The sequence below is a fragment of the Stegodyphus dumicola genome, chromosome X1 (genome assembly GCF_044657685.1).
Source record: "Stegodyphus dumicola isolate Sdum_Otavi_A_Nest chromosome X1, ASM4465768v1".
Taxonomy (NCBI): Eukaryota; Metazoa; Arthropoda; class Arachnida; order Araneae; family Eresidae; genus Stegodyphus; species Stegodyphus dumicola.
Window position 1 is genome coordinate 103,434,268 of NC_140780.1, and position 16,914 is coordinate 103,451,181.

The 16,914-nt window shown below is 36.8% G+C and overlaps 1 protein-coding gene across 3 annotated transcripts in view; it reads right to left on the reverse strand.

The window, feature by feature from the left end:
• The window catches only part of LOC118184663 (pantothenate kinase 3-like), a 218,114-nt gene that overhangs the window by 83,272 nt on the left and 117,928 nt on the right, over positions 1 to 16,914 (reverse strand). For all 3 annotated transcript variants that reach the window (XM_085807605.1, XM_085807604.1, XM_085807603.1), the window contains exon 4: positions 14,419 to 14,592. In XM_085807605.1, the coding sequence (XP_085663731.1) occupies positions 14,419 to 14,592 (174 nt within the window). The remainder of the gene's footprint in view (positions 1 to 14,418; positions 14,593 to 16,914) is intronic.

Sequence of the window (16,914 nt, forward strand, 5' to 3'; positions counted from 1 at the left end):
ATTTCTTGATCCAACGTTTTTGTGCTACTCGTTATGGCACCAGCACTTCAAAATATAAACAAGTTGAAACGGGTTTGCCTCAGGGCACAGTTATTAGCCCTATCCTCTTTAACATTTTTATTAACGACCTACCAGACATCTTAGAATCAGGTGGAATCGTGAACACTGCTCTTTTTGCCGATGATCTTGTCGTATGGGCCAGAGCTAACGAAAAAGATCAAGATGGTTTAAACCGAATCTTAAACTCTGCGCTCCAGAGACATGAGAAGTGGTGTTGTGCTAATAATATGAGACTTAATCAGGGAAAGACTACTTGTCAGTTTTTCTCTCTCAACAGAAAACACTTTACTCCTAGACTAATGTATGAGAAGTCGGTTTTTGCAGCAGACTGATGGTGCCACCTATCTTGGCTGTATTTTTGACAAGCGCCTAACCTGGAGAAAGCATGCAGAGCATGTAGTTGCTAAGGCGGAGCGTACATTACCGATCCTTAAACGCTTAGCTGGTGTTAAATGGGGTTGTGGTAGAGAGACTCTCAACTCGACGTATAAAATGTATATTCGACCAATACTACATTGTTGCTGTGAGATATTGATCTCGGCTACGCGAGATGTGATACAACGCCTGGAGGTCTTCAAAAATCAGGCACTGCGCATTATAACCGGGGCTGTTAAAACGACTCCTATTCTGGCAATGCAGTTGATATCGGCAAACCAACTAATGACAAACCTAATTCAGAAAAATGCTTTCATCCTTTTCCAGAGACTTATTCGTCTACCAAGTAACCTTCATTGGAGAAATTATGATTACAATAAACAACGAAATCTGAAGACACAAAATGGCTTTCTGTAGTGTGTCTCTCGCCTAGAACAATACAATCATATAAGAACACTGAAACCGGCACTGCTGTTTTCGCTAAATCCGTTGGATTATAGGTTCCTTGATGTGCGGTTGGACCTGGAAATGAAAGTTGATAAGAAGGAAATGAGTCCAGAGCAAATAAGAACTATAGCTTTGGAAACAATTGAGCAACGTTTTCCGGCTGAGGAATGGATACATGTATATACGGATGGCTCTTTGACCGATAGGATTCAGGGGGCTGGAGCTGGAGTTTTTAGCTAGCTTTTCAGTTCCTACATACCTGTAGGGGCTTACTCCACTCACTTTGATGGAGAACTGAAAGCCATTCATGTAGCTCTCCAACAATTATCATTGAGACAGAGCTTGTTCAGGAGGGCTGTTGTACTGTCTGATTCGACTTCAGTAATACTGGCCATCTCCTCTTACCAAAGAATGTAAGAACATATGCGTTCAACAGTATCAGGAAGTCATAAAAGAACTTTCCCACAAGATATCTTTTCAATGGGTACCTTCACACTGCGGTATTTATGGGAATAAGATGTCTGATATGCTTGCAAAAAAGGGGGCTACTGTTCTCCAAAAGCCAAAAACGAGTGCAAGCCTCCATTCTATTAAGCTCCTGACATCGCTAACATATCAAAAGACTTTTAGAGATTTTGCCACTCGGGCTTATGAGAGCAAGCCTTGGAGTGTTCTGTCATCAAACCCAGCTTTTGTTTCTGACCACCTGCGAACAGTTGCGGTTGCATCTTTTAGACTATTGACGGGGCATGACTGTCTACAGAATCATTTATTTCGCATTGGACTAGCTCATTCGCCGTTGTGTGTTTTATGTAATAGTGGGCGGCCAATAACGGCGGAACATTTGGAGGAGTGTGAAGCACTGACAAATTTTTCTTGTAGAATTCAGCGCTATTGGCAAGCAAGGAGTTTAATGGCCTAATAAGAGATGAATACCATACGGGCGGAGATTAAAGTCTTCTTCCAGGAGTTCGTACCTGAAATTATCTGCATAATTAACAGTGTTAGTGTTGGTGGCCTTGGTATAAAAGTTATTATTTATTTTCCCGATGTATGTTTTGATGTCATCTAGTTTTAGGTCTTTGTGTAGTGTTTCTAATGAACCATGGAGCTCCCATTATTTTTCTAAGAAAGTTATTTTGAAAAGTCTGAAGTTTGATACAATCAGATTTTGAAGCCCCGCACCAGGCTGAGGATGCATAAGTAAGAATTGGGTGTAAGATGGAGATATAGATCCTTCTTTTCCTGGCGAGATCAAACGTGGATGTTGAGATAATAATGTTGTTAAGTTTTCTTGCCACATCTGTTTCTTTGCCTATGGCTGTCGTGACGTGAGGGTTCCAGGTAAACTTGGAGTTGAATTTGACGCCAAGATATGTTGCCTGAATGACTTTAGGCAATTTTTCATTAAATAATGTCATGTCAACATTAACAGTTTTCTTGCGGTGACGACCTATGAGCAAGAGTTTGGATTTAGTTGCGTTAAATCTTGGCTTTTGGAGAAACATTGGTGCTGTAAGTAGAGAACTCGTATTAACATGTTTTCTACTTACAGCACCAATGTTTGATTTCATGCATCCGTCTCTGGATGCGAGTTATTGCCTGACAGTTGAGTGAAGAAGACAGAAATAGCTGTGTCGTCAGTGTAGCAGGCGGTGATGCAATTAGTATTGTTATCAAACATCAGGAAGTCCATGGCATAAATTAAATAAAACAAAGGCCCTAGATTAGATCCTTAAGGAACGCCCGCAGCAATGTTTCTTTCTTGGGGTAGAATAATGTTGACCCTGTCTGATTATGAAAGTTCTGTGACTGATAAAGGAATGAATCATAAATACTAGCTTTCGGGTGACATCGAGAGTGGTGAGTTTAAAAATAAGTCCATTATGCCAGACGCGGTCAAAAGCTTTGGCCACGTCCAGCATAAGATACGCAATGGTTTGATGCTTGTGTATTGCATTAAGTCATATTGCAGAACTGAGAAACTCGACAATCCTTACTAGTTGCATAGTGGTAGAGAGATCCCTGCGGAATCCGAATTGCTGATTAGCCAGTACGCTGAGAATAGTGTCCAATCGGATGTAAAGAATACGTTCAAGTATTTTTCCGAGCGATGGGAGTAAACTTATCAGTCTACAATTTTGAACTTTCGTGGGGGGGGGTTCTGGTTTTGGGATGAAGATAATTACGGTATGTTTCCACGCCGTCGTAAAATAGTTTAGAAATAGGCAGGCATTCAGGATTCAGCAGAGTTTGGAGATGTACTTTCTAGGTAGATTTTTCAACATTTTGTTTGATATATTGTCATGCACCGGTACTTTCCTATTATGTAGTTTGGAAATTATGTTACTGATTTCGCTGGGATTTGTGAAAGTTGGGAGATTGTTTGCCGTGGGCTGAATGAAGCATTGTTCAGCCGAGTAGTTTACAAAATTGGTGAAATTGTTATCATTTGGGATATCATTAGGTGTAAACTGATTTTCAAAATGATCAGCAAATGCATTGGCCTTATCTTCATCTGTGTAGAGGAATCCATTGGCGGTCTGAATGGGAATGTTTTTCATTTGATTTGATTTTTGCTGAAGTATGTATTTCCAAAAAGCACCATCTTCTGAGTTTAGATTGTCAATTTTAACAACAGTTCAAGAACAGCTCCTTATATACATCTGCTGGATGCGCAGATCCGATGCGCTGGAGATCGCACTATTCATTCATTGGACACCAAATTTTAATCATTGGTATATTTGGTCAAAACATTCATGCACACGAAATTTCAAAGCAATCGGATGATTTCTTCTTGGCACGTCGATTTTTTATTTTTATTTTTATTTTTATTTATTTATTTATTTATTATTTATTTATTTATTTATTTATTTATTTTGTTATGAAGTGTAGTACATTTTATAAATTGTTTGCGCTCTAATACATTTATCCTCAAATCTAGATTTTTCTTCTTCCGGAGGAAAAACTATTAAAAAAGACATGAAAAAGTTAGATGTATGAATTTATATCACACCTTGAGTGCAGTAGAAGCGATATTTCGTACCTCGAATTTGTTTTAACAGCACTATACAATTCCTCGATTAAGGAATATTTTCTCTTCTTAACATTCCTTCTACAAAAGTAGTAGATCTAAATTTAGATTACTATTGCTTGCTCAAATATTATATTCGTCACTTAATTTCTTTAATGGGAAATAAAGCAAAAATTATTATAAAATCTTCTAACGTGTTGTAAATAACAAAAACTGAAAAGAGAAATACAGCCAACAAGGCTCAGTTTTTAGATATGGAAACTATATCTACCTAGGGGCAAAAGTGCAAGCTTTTCTGAAAAGAGTTTCAGTCAAGTTCGAGAAAAAAGTACTTCGAAAATTAAGCAGAGAGCTATGTTGAAGTCTTAACTGGGGGGGGGATGTTTTTAAACCTTGATGGAGGGTGAGAAATGTAAAAATATTGCACAAAATTTAAGAATTCAAGGTGTCTTAGGATAAAATATTTTAAATGTCTCGCAGTTGTAAGGATGTCAGTTAAGTTGCACCGTGCCTTCCTTATTCGTCAGTAGGTACTAAGACATTTCTGGTGACAATGAATAAGAAATCATTTATAAGGTCTCTTGCAGAATAAATGTTTTTGATAAAAGAAAAATTAAACATTTATCAGCGCAGTTTTACTACTTCTTCAAATTAATTTCTATTTGGCGATCGAAAACCTGATAAACATATTAAATGGTTTTCTTGAAACTGTACAGGTAACTAGTATATTAAACAAATTAAATATCTATAAGTAAATTGTATATGAAGTAATTAAAATATCTATAAAGAAATAGAAAATTTAAATAACTAAAAACACAGATTTCACATATGCCTACAGTGTTACGCAATGAGGCTATTAAACTGAAAAATCTGATTTCTGAGATTTTAAATGAGTATGAAAGTCTAAGAGCGATTACACTCGACGAAGAAACAAAAGAAATCCTTGATATAGCTTAATCAATCAATCAGACTGACCAACAATTAATCAGATAACCTATCTGAAAATGAATTCACACATGTTTCATGAAATAATGCACTAGAGAAAGGAGAGGCTACATAAGACTGACACATGACTGTTTTTAGACACATCTGCAAATGCAACATACACATCTGCAGCTTGCAGATGTGTCTAAAATAGATGTGAAATGTTTTCAGCACTTATATTTTTGTGAGAAAGAGCTCTAAAAGACTCGAGACATAGCAAAGAAATCCAGATACTCGTATTTCAGAATTTTCAGGATGACAGAAGGCAACAAATCAATGTACCAAGTTTATGGTTTTCAAAGTAGAATCATGTACATTAGGTATACTTCAAATCCGTACAACTGAGTATATCGCTTCATGCCTCCCGAACCTGGTTGACCGAATTTAAATATACGAAGTCTGAAAATAAAGTAATGAGACTTTCTAATAGAGTATTTTTATTTACATTTAAATTACAAACTCCCTCAATCTCCTTCAAAGTAGCTAGCTCTCTTGGGAAACTACATATCGCCTCAGCAGGTATTCCCACTTGTCATAGGCCCACCAGCGGCAGAGCGGTAAAGTCGCTGAACACTGGTAGTTCGGTTCGAGGTTCGAATCCTGCGAACGGGCTGGCTGCGTGGGTGTTTTCGTGGTTTTTCCCCATGTGTAACGTGTATACGAGCCAGTTTCCCTTAGAATGTCCTCCACGAAGGCATCCCTCTCCTTAGGCAGATAGCCCTAGTGTGCTTTGCCATTATTAAATACACACACGATACTCTTCTTCCCACTTGTCATAGTAACGCTGGTACTCCCAGCTGGCTTTCAGCTGATCGGTCGTGATTAGTATTTTTTGCGGGTCCAAAATGGAGCTCCTTCAAATGGGTTTTCAGCTTGGTTGTATATCGTTCAAAACCACCACCCAAATTTTGTTGCAGCAATCGAATTTTCCTTTGACTAATGAAATTCAATTAAATAAGTGTAACATAATTCAAATATAGCTTTTATAATGAAATGGATTAATATCCGGCGACAGATTCTTCAATTAAATACGTGGTTCAAATCATCATAAATTGCCATATCCATGACTAAGGAGACAAACTGAAAGCAAATTTTGTTCCTTATATCCTAGTTTTGAAAATCTTCCTAATTTTTCGTGGAATGATATAAAAAATGGATTTTTTGGATCCTTTACAAAATATGTTCCAACACACAGTCATTTTCAGCTTTGTAAGATATTAAAAAATTTTTTTCCCAAAACAAAAAAACCAAAATACGATTCACGAAGAAATTTATGAAAAAGAAATAAATCAAGCTGAAGCGGTTAGATATCAATCAGTTTAATGATGCAACCTTTAAAGTAATAAACCTTTAAGCTTGGTTTATAAACTCCATCTGAATTCAGGTTTTTTGCAACAATGACATGACTGCTTGGTCAAAACTTTAATTAAATACTCATGTACATCCAAGCCTACATAGCTAAAAAAATGATGCTTAATTAGGTGTTATATGACAGTAAAAATAGGTTCTTTGAAACAATGACAGTAAAAATATTAAACTGCAGAAAAAAGATGCTTTGTTAAAAGTTTAATTAAAAATAATCATGTACACCTAAGCCTACATAACAAAACACCTGATGCGTTGGGAATGGCATCACTACGCCAACGAATCAAAGGCCAGATAGAGACTGACGTCATGGGACGGCAGAGATAAACGAACAGTCTCGGTTTAGATAGCTTAAGGACGATGTTTGCATGATGTAGCTAAATAGATATTTCTTATTCATTTAACTTGTACAAATGTGTAAACAAACCTTTTTGCTTAAGTTTAAAAGATTTGAAGTGCTCCATTTATGATAAGATAGCTGTTAATTAATCGGGTAGATGACTTATGAATCCCTTCTGAGCTAGTCATTGTTCGAACGTAACGCCTTACGTAACATAACATTTGTGGCGCCAAAACGTGGAGCGCGATAACAGCTAAAATAAATTGAAAATGGAGCTGACACAACTGAAAACTGAACGGAAATCTCTAAGAACTTCCTTTACCCCATGTGCAAACAAAATTGATGCAGAACTAAAATCATATATTCACGATTTGAAGCTACTTTCGATTCTGGAACAACAGCTTAAAGACAAATTTTATCGACTTGAAACTTGCCAAAAGGAAATAACGTCGATAATTCTACAATCTAAAGAAGCTGAAAAGCTATATGAAAAAGAATTTATTTCGTCTGAGCCTTATGGAGATAAATATTTTGAACTGTGTTCTCAAATCAAAAGGCTGCTGAAGAATCCTTTACCTACTGAGTTACCAGAGAAGCGCAAATTTAAACTGCCGAAGATCGAAGTAAAGAAATTCAACGGCGAAGCAAAAGAATTTTTGACGTTTTGGAGGCAGTTTTCGAAAATCCATGAAGATCCGACGATTCCAGATGGAGATAAATTCCAGTACCTTCTACAAGCAGTAGTTCCTCAGTCCAGAGCCGCACGGGTAGTGGAGAGCTTTCCGGCAACGGCGTCGAATTATCAGAAAGCAATCGCCCAGCTTCGGGAGAGGTTTGGAAGAGAAGACTTACTTGTGCAGATATACGTAAGAGATCTAAGCATGGTTATGCGTAATGCAAGCAGCGGAGACGTGTGAAGACGGATCTTCCCACTCTCTACGATGATATAGAAACCAAGATTATAGCTGTAGAAAGTGTTGGAAGAACGCAAGAGAAGTATGGTGATTTCTTAACGCCTTTAGTCCTGCCTGCCCGAAGAAGTATTAATTGCTTGAGAGAGAAACAGAAATTTAAAAGAAGCACCTCAGCCCGATGACCGATACCTTGATAATTTGATGAGTTTTCTGAAACAAGAAGTGTGTGGTGTTGCGCGGCCCCAACCTACACGCAACAATAATAGTGACTGCTATGAACTGGAAAGTACCCAAAACTCTTAAGAAGGGTTTAACTCCCTTTTTATTCTACTTTAGAAGTTAGAGATGCGTGCACTTGACGCTCACAAACTATGCCGACCCGGCAGTAAAATAAAAATAAGAAACTAAAAATGAATAATAACAAGTTACTACCTACGAGGCTGTCTAAACGTAACTAACCTAACCGCGTTCTAAGATACCGCTGATATTTCAGCAAACTTTTGAATATTAAGTTGAAAGATTCAAACTATCTGCCGAGGCAAGCACACAGGCCGAAACGCGCGATTCTTCAATTTCTACCTAGCCACCTTCACGCTCGTGAAGCAAGAAAGCACACTTCGAACTTGTTTCCCTTCTATTTAACTCAAATTACTTCTGCTTAAAATTTGAATACTTTGCGCATTCTACTAAAATTTACATACTCTGGCATTGGCAATTCCAGGGGAAAGTAAGGCTTGACGGGAAAGATAGTTTAAACTTAAAATAAATGTTAGTTAAAATAAATATAAACCCTACAAGTGAAAGGAAAAGAAATGGAAATGGTCGTGTTAGCCCGCACTGGGTTTGGTTCTAATTAAGAAAAAGGAGACACTAAATAAAAATGTAGAATCCGCCATCGCATCTGCGCTAGTAAGTAGTACGTCAAATTCTGAGAGCCCAGGTAAGCGCAATTTTAACTGTCTCTTTTGTGAATAACGGCACCCAACTAAACTGTTTTTCTGCTAGAAACATGACATTAGAAGCTAAGAAAAATATATTAATTAAAAAGAAGCCTGTTTTTGGATGTTTCAGATTGAGACACACTTGTAAAACATGTCGAATAAAAAATTCTTGCCTGCACTGTTATAAAAATCACCATTCTTTAATGTGTCCCAATCGCCAAGAAAAAAGTGTGTATGTCATTATGGCAAAGCCTCGAGGGCTATCTGCCTAAGAGGATGGATGCCTTCGTGGAGGACCTTTCTAGGGGAAACTGGCTCGTATACACGTTACACATGGGGAAAACCACGAAAACGCCCATGCAGCCAGCCCGTTCGCGGGATTCGAGCCTCGGACCGAACTGCCAGTGTTCAGCGACTTTACCGCTCGGCCGCTGGTGGGCCCAAGAAAAAACAGCAAATGAAAAAGTCTAGAAGTAACGTAACTGAAACCAGTACATTAACTAATAACTGTAGAATAGAAAATGCTTATTTAATGACTCTAATAGTTAAAATTAAATTTAAGAATGTTGAGCTTAAAGTAAGCACATTACTGGATACAGGTTCTCAGCATTCGTATGTCAATAAAAAAACCAGTAGAGAATTTAAATTTAAAACCATTAAGGCAAATTAAATTGAAGCATTCGTTATTCGAGAGAAGAGAAACGCAAACGCAGATTCACGATGTTTATAATTTGCTGATTTCGGCATTAGATGAAACTTTTCTCCTTTCAAATCGAAGCACTATCAGAGAGCAAAATTTGTGGCACAGTGCCAAAAGTGAATGATAGTAAAATTCTTAATGACCTGAAAGATAGAGGCGTCAGTTTGTCTGATTTGGGTTCTTCTGATCGTGAGATTGGTCTGCTTTTGGGAGCGGATATTATAGGCGCTTTATTTACTAATAAATCTGTTCGGTTGGAGTCAGGGTTACTTTTGATTGAGACTTGTTTGGGACATGTGTTAACTGGGAAGCATGAGTCATTTGGAGATACCAATGATGATACTGTTTTGAATGTAATTTCGTTATATGTTAGAAATTATTCGATAAAAGATTAAATTGAAGAATTTAGAATCTACAGGTATTTCAGATCCCATTGAAAATAACAGAAAGAATTTAGAACATTCTAGAGTTTTGGAAAGAGTTTAAAAATAATGTGAAAATTCTTTCGGACGGTAGATATGAACTTTGTTTACCTTTTAAATTTGATATGGCCGATTTGCCGACAAATAAAGATTTAACTTGGAAGCCGCATAAAAGGATGTGCCAGCGAGCACAAGATAAAGCATTTTTAGAAGAATATACTACGATTTTCCGGGAATGGGAAAAATTGGATATAATTGAAAAGGTGATTGATAATATTGAGACGGTACATTTTTTCCTAATCGGCCAGTAATTAAGGACAGTACCACTACAAAAATCAGAGCTGTCTTTGACGCGTTAGCACGAGAAAGTGGTAAAGCTCTTAGAGATTTTTTTATCCGTCCGAGAGTGAACAGATTGTTTACCGGCATCGCAGAGTAGTATTTGGGTTAAAGTCGAGTCCATTTTTATTAGCAGCTTCAATTACACATTTATTAGATAAAGTACCATCTGAATTTGATGCTATAGTACAAAAAACTGAAACATTATTTTTATGTCGACAATTGTGTTTCCGGCGTTGCAAATATTGAGGAGGAGGAAAATTTTATTGTAAATGCGAAAGATATTTTGTCACAGGGTTGCTTTAACTTAAGAAATTGGGAGAGTAATGTGTGGTGTGGTGTGTGTGATTATGGCAAAGCCTCGAGGGCTATCTGCCTAAGGGGAGGGAAGCCTTCTTGGAGGACTTTCTAAGGGAAACTGGCTCGTATACACGTTACACATGGGGAAAACCACGAAAACCTCCATGCAGCCAGCCCGTTCGCGGGATTCGAACCTCGGACCGAACTACCAGTGTTCAGCGACTTTACCGCTCGACCACTGGTGGGCCATGGGAGAGTAATGTAAAATGTAAACTTGTTTCTAAAAGTACTGGTGTCACGAAAGTATTGAGAATTTCGTGGGATCTTGATAAGGACACTCTTAAGTGTAATTTAAACTTTGATCTTGTAAGTGAAGATCAGAATTTTACTAAGAGAATCATTTTAGCTACAGTTCAGAAAATATTTGATCCAATAGGTCTGTTGAGTCCTGCAATCTTGCCACCTAAGCTTTTATTGCAGAAAACATGGACTTTAAATCTAAAGTGGGATACTCCCTTACCAGATAATATTCAAATGTTTTTTTAAAAGATGGTTTAGAGAAATAGACGCATTAAGAGATATCGAAATCTCACGTTATGTTGAAATAAAAAAAAAAAATCATTCCACTGAGATGCATGTTTTCGTAGATGCGTGCAAAGAGGCATATGCCACTTGCATTGTTTTTTTTTTTTTTTTTTTTTTTTTTTTTTTAGAACGAGAACCTCTCAAGGTGTAAAAATTTACTTTGTTAGAGCAAAAAACCAGAGTTGCACCTTTGAAGAAAGTAACGATCCTTAGGTTAATGGCTTGTTGCACTGGTGCCAGATTGGCATATTCAGTGAAGCAGGCATTAAACGCCCATGAGATTAAAACAATATTTTGGAGCGACTCTAGAGTAGCTTTATACTGGTTAAAAGAACATGGTGATTGGACAGTTTTTGTCTCGAACAGAGTAAAAGAAATAAATAATCTGTTTCCTAATAATGAATGGCGACATGTGCCAGGGAAAACGAATCCCGCTGATCTGAGCTTGCGAGGGTGTTCTCCTAAGAAATTTTTAGAATCCTGCTGGTGGAAAGGCCCGGCTTTGTTGTTGCAAACACCAGACAACTGCCCTGATACCGAGATATTGACAATAGAAACACCCGAAATAACATTTCAAAGGAGAAAAGTTAGGTTATGTAATATTAATTTGTCAGAAGAGCAAGTCCCGTGGTATGCCATTAAATTCTCGAATTTCCATTCAATAGTTAGAATGGTTGCGTGGATATTGAGATTTATCAGTAATATAAGATCGCGTCATGATACTAGACGGGGGGGGAGAACTTCTAATGCAGGAGATTGAAAATGCTGAAATTCTGCTTATTTGTAATGTGCAAGCTCAATTTTTTCCTAGTGAAACCTCTAGTCGGAACTTGTATATTTTCAAAGTTGTGAACGGAATTAGAGTTAAAACTCGAATTACTGAACACATAGGTAAGCCTTTCTTCATTTCACATATTCTTCTTCCTGATAAATGTATCTTTACTCAAAGACTGATTGAATATTTTCATCAAAAAAACTGTCATGCTGGAACCCAGATATTACTAAGTATATTGCGTGAAAAGTACTGGATTATAAGAGGAAGAAGAGCTATACGTAGTGTTCTGAAGGACTGTACTAAATGTCGAAGATACAAAACCAGTTTCCTTACCTGCTGATAGAGTGGAAAATGCAGCAGCTTTCGAAGTAGTTGGTATTGACTTGGCTGGTCCTCTGTTTGTAAAACGTGGGGACAAAGTATGGATGGTTCTCTACACATGTGCTCTTTATAGAGCAATTCATTTAGAGTTAATAACACCGCTTTCCACTGATGCTTTTCTGTTATCATTAAGACGTTTTATTGCTAGAAGAGGAAGACCTAGAGTGGTTTATACAGACAATGGGTACAAACTTTAGGGGAGGACAACGGGGAGCTTATAATAATTTGTTAGAAATTGATTGGAGTAAAGTAACTCGACAGACCGAAATACAGAAGATCGAATGGAAATTCATTCCCCCACTGCTGCCTGGTGGGAAAGACTTGTTCGAGTAGTCAAAGAACTCCTTAGGAGAACATTGGGCGGAGCTGTTCTTACCTATGAAGAAATGGAAACAGTTATGTGCGAATGTGAAAGGGTAGTAAATTCGCGACCCTTGACATATTTGTCCGAAGATACAGTTCCACTTACACCCGCCATGTTTTTGACTGATAGATTCAATTTAAATGTAACTGATATAGAAACAGTAGACACCAATCATCTCAGGAAAAAGAATCATATTTCGTGCAAAATTAATGGAAGATCTCCGAGTACGTTTTCGAAAAGAATATTTAGGACTACTTATTCAGAAACGACAGCAAAATTCACAATTTCCAAATATTCGAGTGAATGACGTTGTGTTGATAGGAGATGATATCAAGAAAAGATTGAATTGGCCTTTAGCTAAAATTACGGAACTGATTCCAGGAAAAGATGGTAAAGTGAGAACAGTTGGATTAAGAACGTAAACTAACAATTTGGTACGTCCGATACAATGAGTGTTTCCTCAAGAAATCCAAGATGATGATTTGTCAGATTCATGTCATCCAAGTGATCCTCAAAAACATCAATCTGCTGTAAAGTCTTCAGTTTCTCATTGTGGAGACGACTCGCGTACCTCTCATCATTCAGAAATTTCTGGGTCATCTCGATCTCCAGACCCCACTGACGTTTCCGATGTATGTGACAGTTCTAAGACTATAATCATTTCTAAGACCATTTTATTTATTTAATTTTTGCTTCTATATAGTTGCAGGAAAGTAAGAAAAAATACTTATGACTGAATATTAAAACTACATTTGTTGTAGATTAGCGCACAACAAGAATATTTAAATACAAAGTCAACATATTTGCTTGTGTATCATCACAAAATACAGTAAATTATCCTGGTAGAAAAATCCTTCTGAATAAAATACTATGCTATTACAGCTAAAAGGTACTGCTTCACATCATGAAAGCTACATGTAGCTATCATGTCCTAATGCAAGAATAAAAAACATATCATTGATGACATATACACTGCTAATATTTTCATATCCGCATTTGAAACATTAAAACAAAATTTTTTTCTCTCTAAGCTATGCTTCTAAATCATTAGTTGCGACTACTCTTTCAGATCTTACGAAAACAAACTTACAATACTCATATTGTAAGGTCTAACCTTCATTTCTATCATACAGTTAGGGTTTTCTAAAATTTATTTTTTAATCAAATGGCAGGTACTCGCCTTTTTTCAGCATTGGCCACTCCTACGGCCAGAAGTGGTGGCCATTTCATTGTGGAGGCACCTAACAGGCGGTCACCATTACCGCCTACGAGGGGGCACACAATTTACATCCATGCCTTCTCTGAGATTAGAACCCAAGCCCTTCGGTATCGCAGTCGCGTCCCCTAACTACTATACCATCTAGGCGACCATACAGTTAAAATGATCTTACGAGGAAATCTGGTGACTTCTCACACAGGTGTGAATAATACCAGGGCAGATGAAGGGTACAACAAACCCTTTATTATTCGTCAAACTCTTCACACAAATGCACATACTTCATGCTTACAATAACACCGACTACTTGCAGTGGGAAATTAAGAATAATTTAACAATAACTTGAAAGATGAGTAGCAGTGCTGGAATAACAATTTATTTTAAGGCTAACTAGGCTGACTCAACAACCTACCCAGCAATACACTTATTAAATGGCCAAAAGGCGTATCAGCAGCAAAGACACAATTGCACACTGCACTGGGTAGCGAAATCACGCTCTGAATAAACTACAAGTTTCATCTGTTTTTATACTCTCTTTACTTAAATTTAAATTTGCATCCTTGCGAGGTAATTCGAGGGGAAATGACAGGTTCAGGAAAGCTACCAAACTTAAAATAATTTGTTATGCAAATTAAGGGAAGCCTTACAATATTAAATGCAATACGTAGATTAATATGGTAGCATGATTTATTTAATCATTATCATTCTTTGAGACCAATTACATGCAATACTATTATTACAGAGCACTGACTGCTTAACTTGTAAGGTATTTCAGTACAGTAGCACTCGCGTGTTTGACACTGCTAGATGATAATATCAGCTATTTTGTTACAGAATAAAAGTACACATAAAAAATACAGAAATAAGTAGTCTTACATGACGAAAATCAGCTTCAAACTTAAAAGCTCCACCACCAGTGGCACAAACAGTGCTAGCCATATAAGCCATTCCTTTGGATTTAGCAAGCTGTAAAAACACATTCATGGCACTTGTAGGAAAGCGTATAAAATGCAGCGTTCCAGTGTGCCCTCCTATTACCACATTATTCATCTAAAATGAATTAAAAATTAAGTTAGAGCTGTAACAGAAAGGATTTACGATCAAACTTAATTAAAAGTGGCATATTTGTTTGAAATTTTACACAAAGACAAATACAATAAAAGACAAAAGTTTCTGATGACGTTTTACAATTTTAAAATTTACTGTGCTTTCTGAAATACTTTCATGACAATAAAGGAATCTAGCTAAAATATTAAAAACTACATGTGAAATACTTATGACGTACTGGAGTATAAAATAACTAAAAAAATGACTTATGATGCACGGGAGCATAAAATAGCTACAAAACTGATATTAAGATTCAGGGAAAAGTGCTGTGTTTCGCATCGCTTTCCACTGATGCTTTTCTGTTATCATTTAGATGTTTTGTTCCTAGAAGAGGAAGATCTAGAGAGGTTTATACAGACAACGGTACAAACTTTAGGGGAGCTTATAATAATTTGTTAGAAATTGATTAAAGGAAAAGAGCTAAGAAAATTTAAGATATTTAAAAAAAACTAAGGGCTTAGCATGAATTAAAATTTCCTTAAAAAAATTACTAAAAATCATTTATTAAAATAGAAAGCTTTAGTAAGATGTGAGGCTTTATCTATTTATTTTTGACTAATAGTTAATTCTGAGTTAAAGTAACTTTCCTGTCGCTCTCCTTTTTACCTACGCTTTTCATGCCAGAATGTAAATGAGATTGAGCGTATTTATTCAGACAAAGGGAGAAGAAGTGCTATTTAATCGAAGATTTCACGAGTTGATTCCTCAGACATTGCACTGTCATGCGCCCATGGGTCCTAAGTACCATCCAGCCGGACATGTCCCGTGCTGACAGAGACATCCCGGCGATAGGGATATTGATTGATTGTTGATTTTAGAGCGTGTTCTGCCTACTTGAGGCCACGTTGTTACCGTGACTAAATAGCGATCTGATTCTGTGGCGTGGAGTACTTCCAGCCATTAAGCTTGTCTCGCTAGTTTTCTAAAAAACCACTGCCTTCCTCGCGTTACTTGGTGAGCAGTTCGGCTAATCTAACTACATTTGATTTTAGTTCAATATAACTTGTTTACGTTATGGCAGAAGTGTTGGCTTGTATAAACTCAAGTTCGGTCATTGTTATTTCTTTGTGTTCAAATAAACGGACTATTTAAGCCTTTATTCGGACTGTCTACAGTTTAAGGAAAGGTGATTATTCCTCTTTCTAGAGCTCATGAGTTTATGCTACCAAAGAAAGTGAGACTATCAGTTCAAAGAAAATTCACAAATGAAATTTTATCTGCATAAAAATTTTAACACGTGGTTTTAAGACAGATGATGACACGCAAAGTCATTTTAAATAATACTTTTACCAGTATTTTATGACCACATTACTATATTTAATCAAAGAAGTCTCGGTGTACTTTAAGGGTAATTAAATTAAATTACTAGTTCAACAGGGGATGACAAAATTGAACCTATTTTATGCAATTTCTACCACTGCACGAGTCATAGGACCTTTAATTTGCATTCGAAACAGCTCAGCAAACAGTTTCCAGAATGTTGCCGTTCGATATAAAATTAATTATAATTTATGAAACTTCATCATTATATAAGTTTTGTAACTTACCTTTCAAATTATAACTGCTAAACAAACTTAAAGTTTTAAAAGCAATGAAGGCATTTCCTTCACAATTTAAATATTTATTTTTAATACTGTTGGAAACTGCATCTTTACATTTCCTCATCTGATATGTGGGCGAGAGTACAAACATAATCTTATGGTTTTAATTATATTCCACTTCCGTTTTAGTGACAACAGATCGAATTCCCACGTTTCGTTTTTGATTAAGAGTTTTGTGACTAATGTTCATCGAGAGGATTGGTTTTGGTTTATTTTAATTATGGCACAGCACACTAGAGCTATCTGCCTAAGGTGAGGGGTGCCTTCGTGGAGGACTTTCTAAGGGAAACTGGCTCGTATACACGTTACACATGAGGAAAACCACGAAGCTAGCCCGTTCGCGGGATTCGAACCTCAGACCGAACTACCAGTGTTCAGCGACTTTACCGCTCGGCCGCTGGTCGGCTTCATCGAGACGAAGAGAGTTTTATTTTTGTAGTAATTTTGGAATATTCTGTAGAGAAAGTAAACTAGAAAAATATTAGAGACTTGTTTATTGAATAGTATGATTTTATGAGTTTTTGGAAATGTTATAGATTAGTCTGAGAAAATGTAAATGATTCTTGCTCGTGATCGCCTTCAAATAAACGTTTGTGAATTTCGTGAATGAAATGTTTATTTTGATTTGTGCCTTTACACCGTTATCGGACAAGTACTATATATA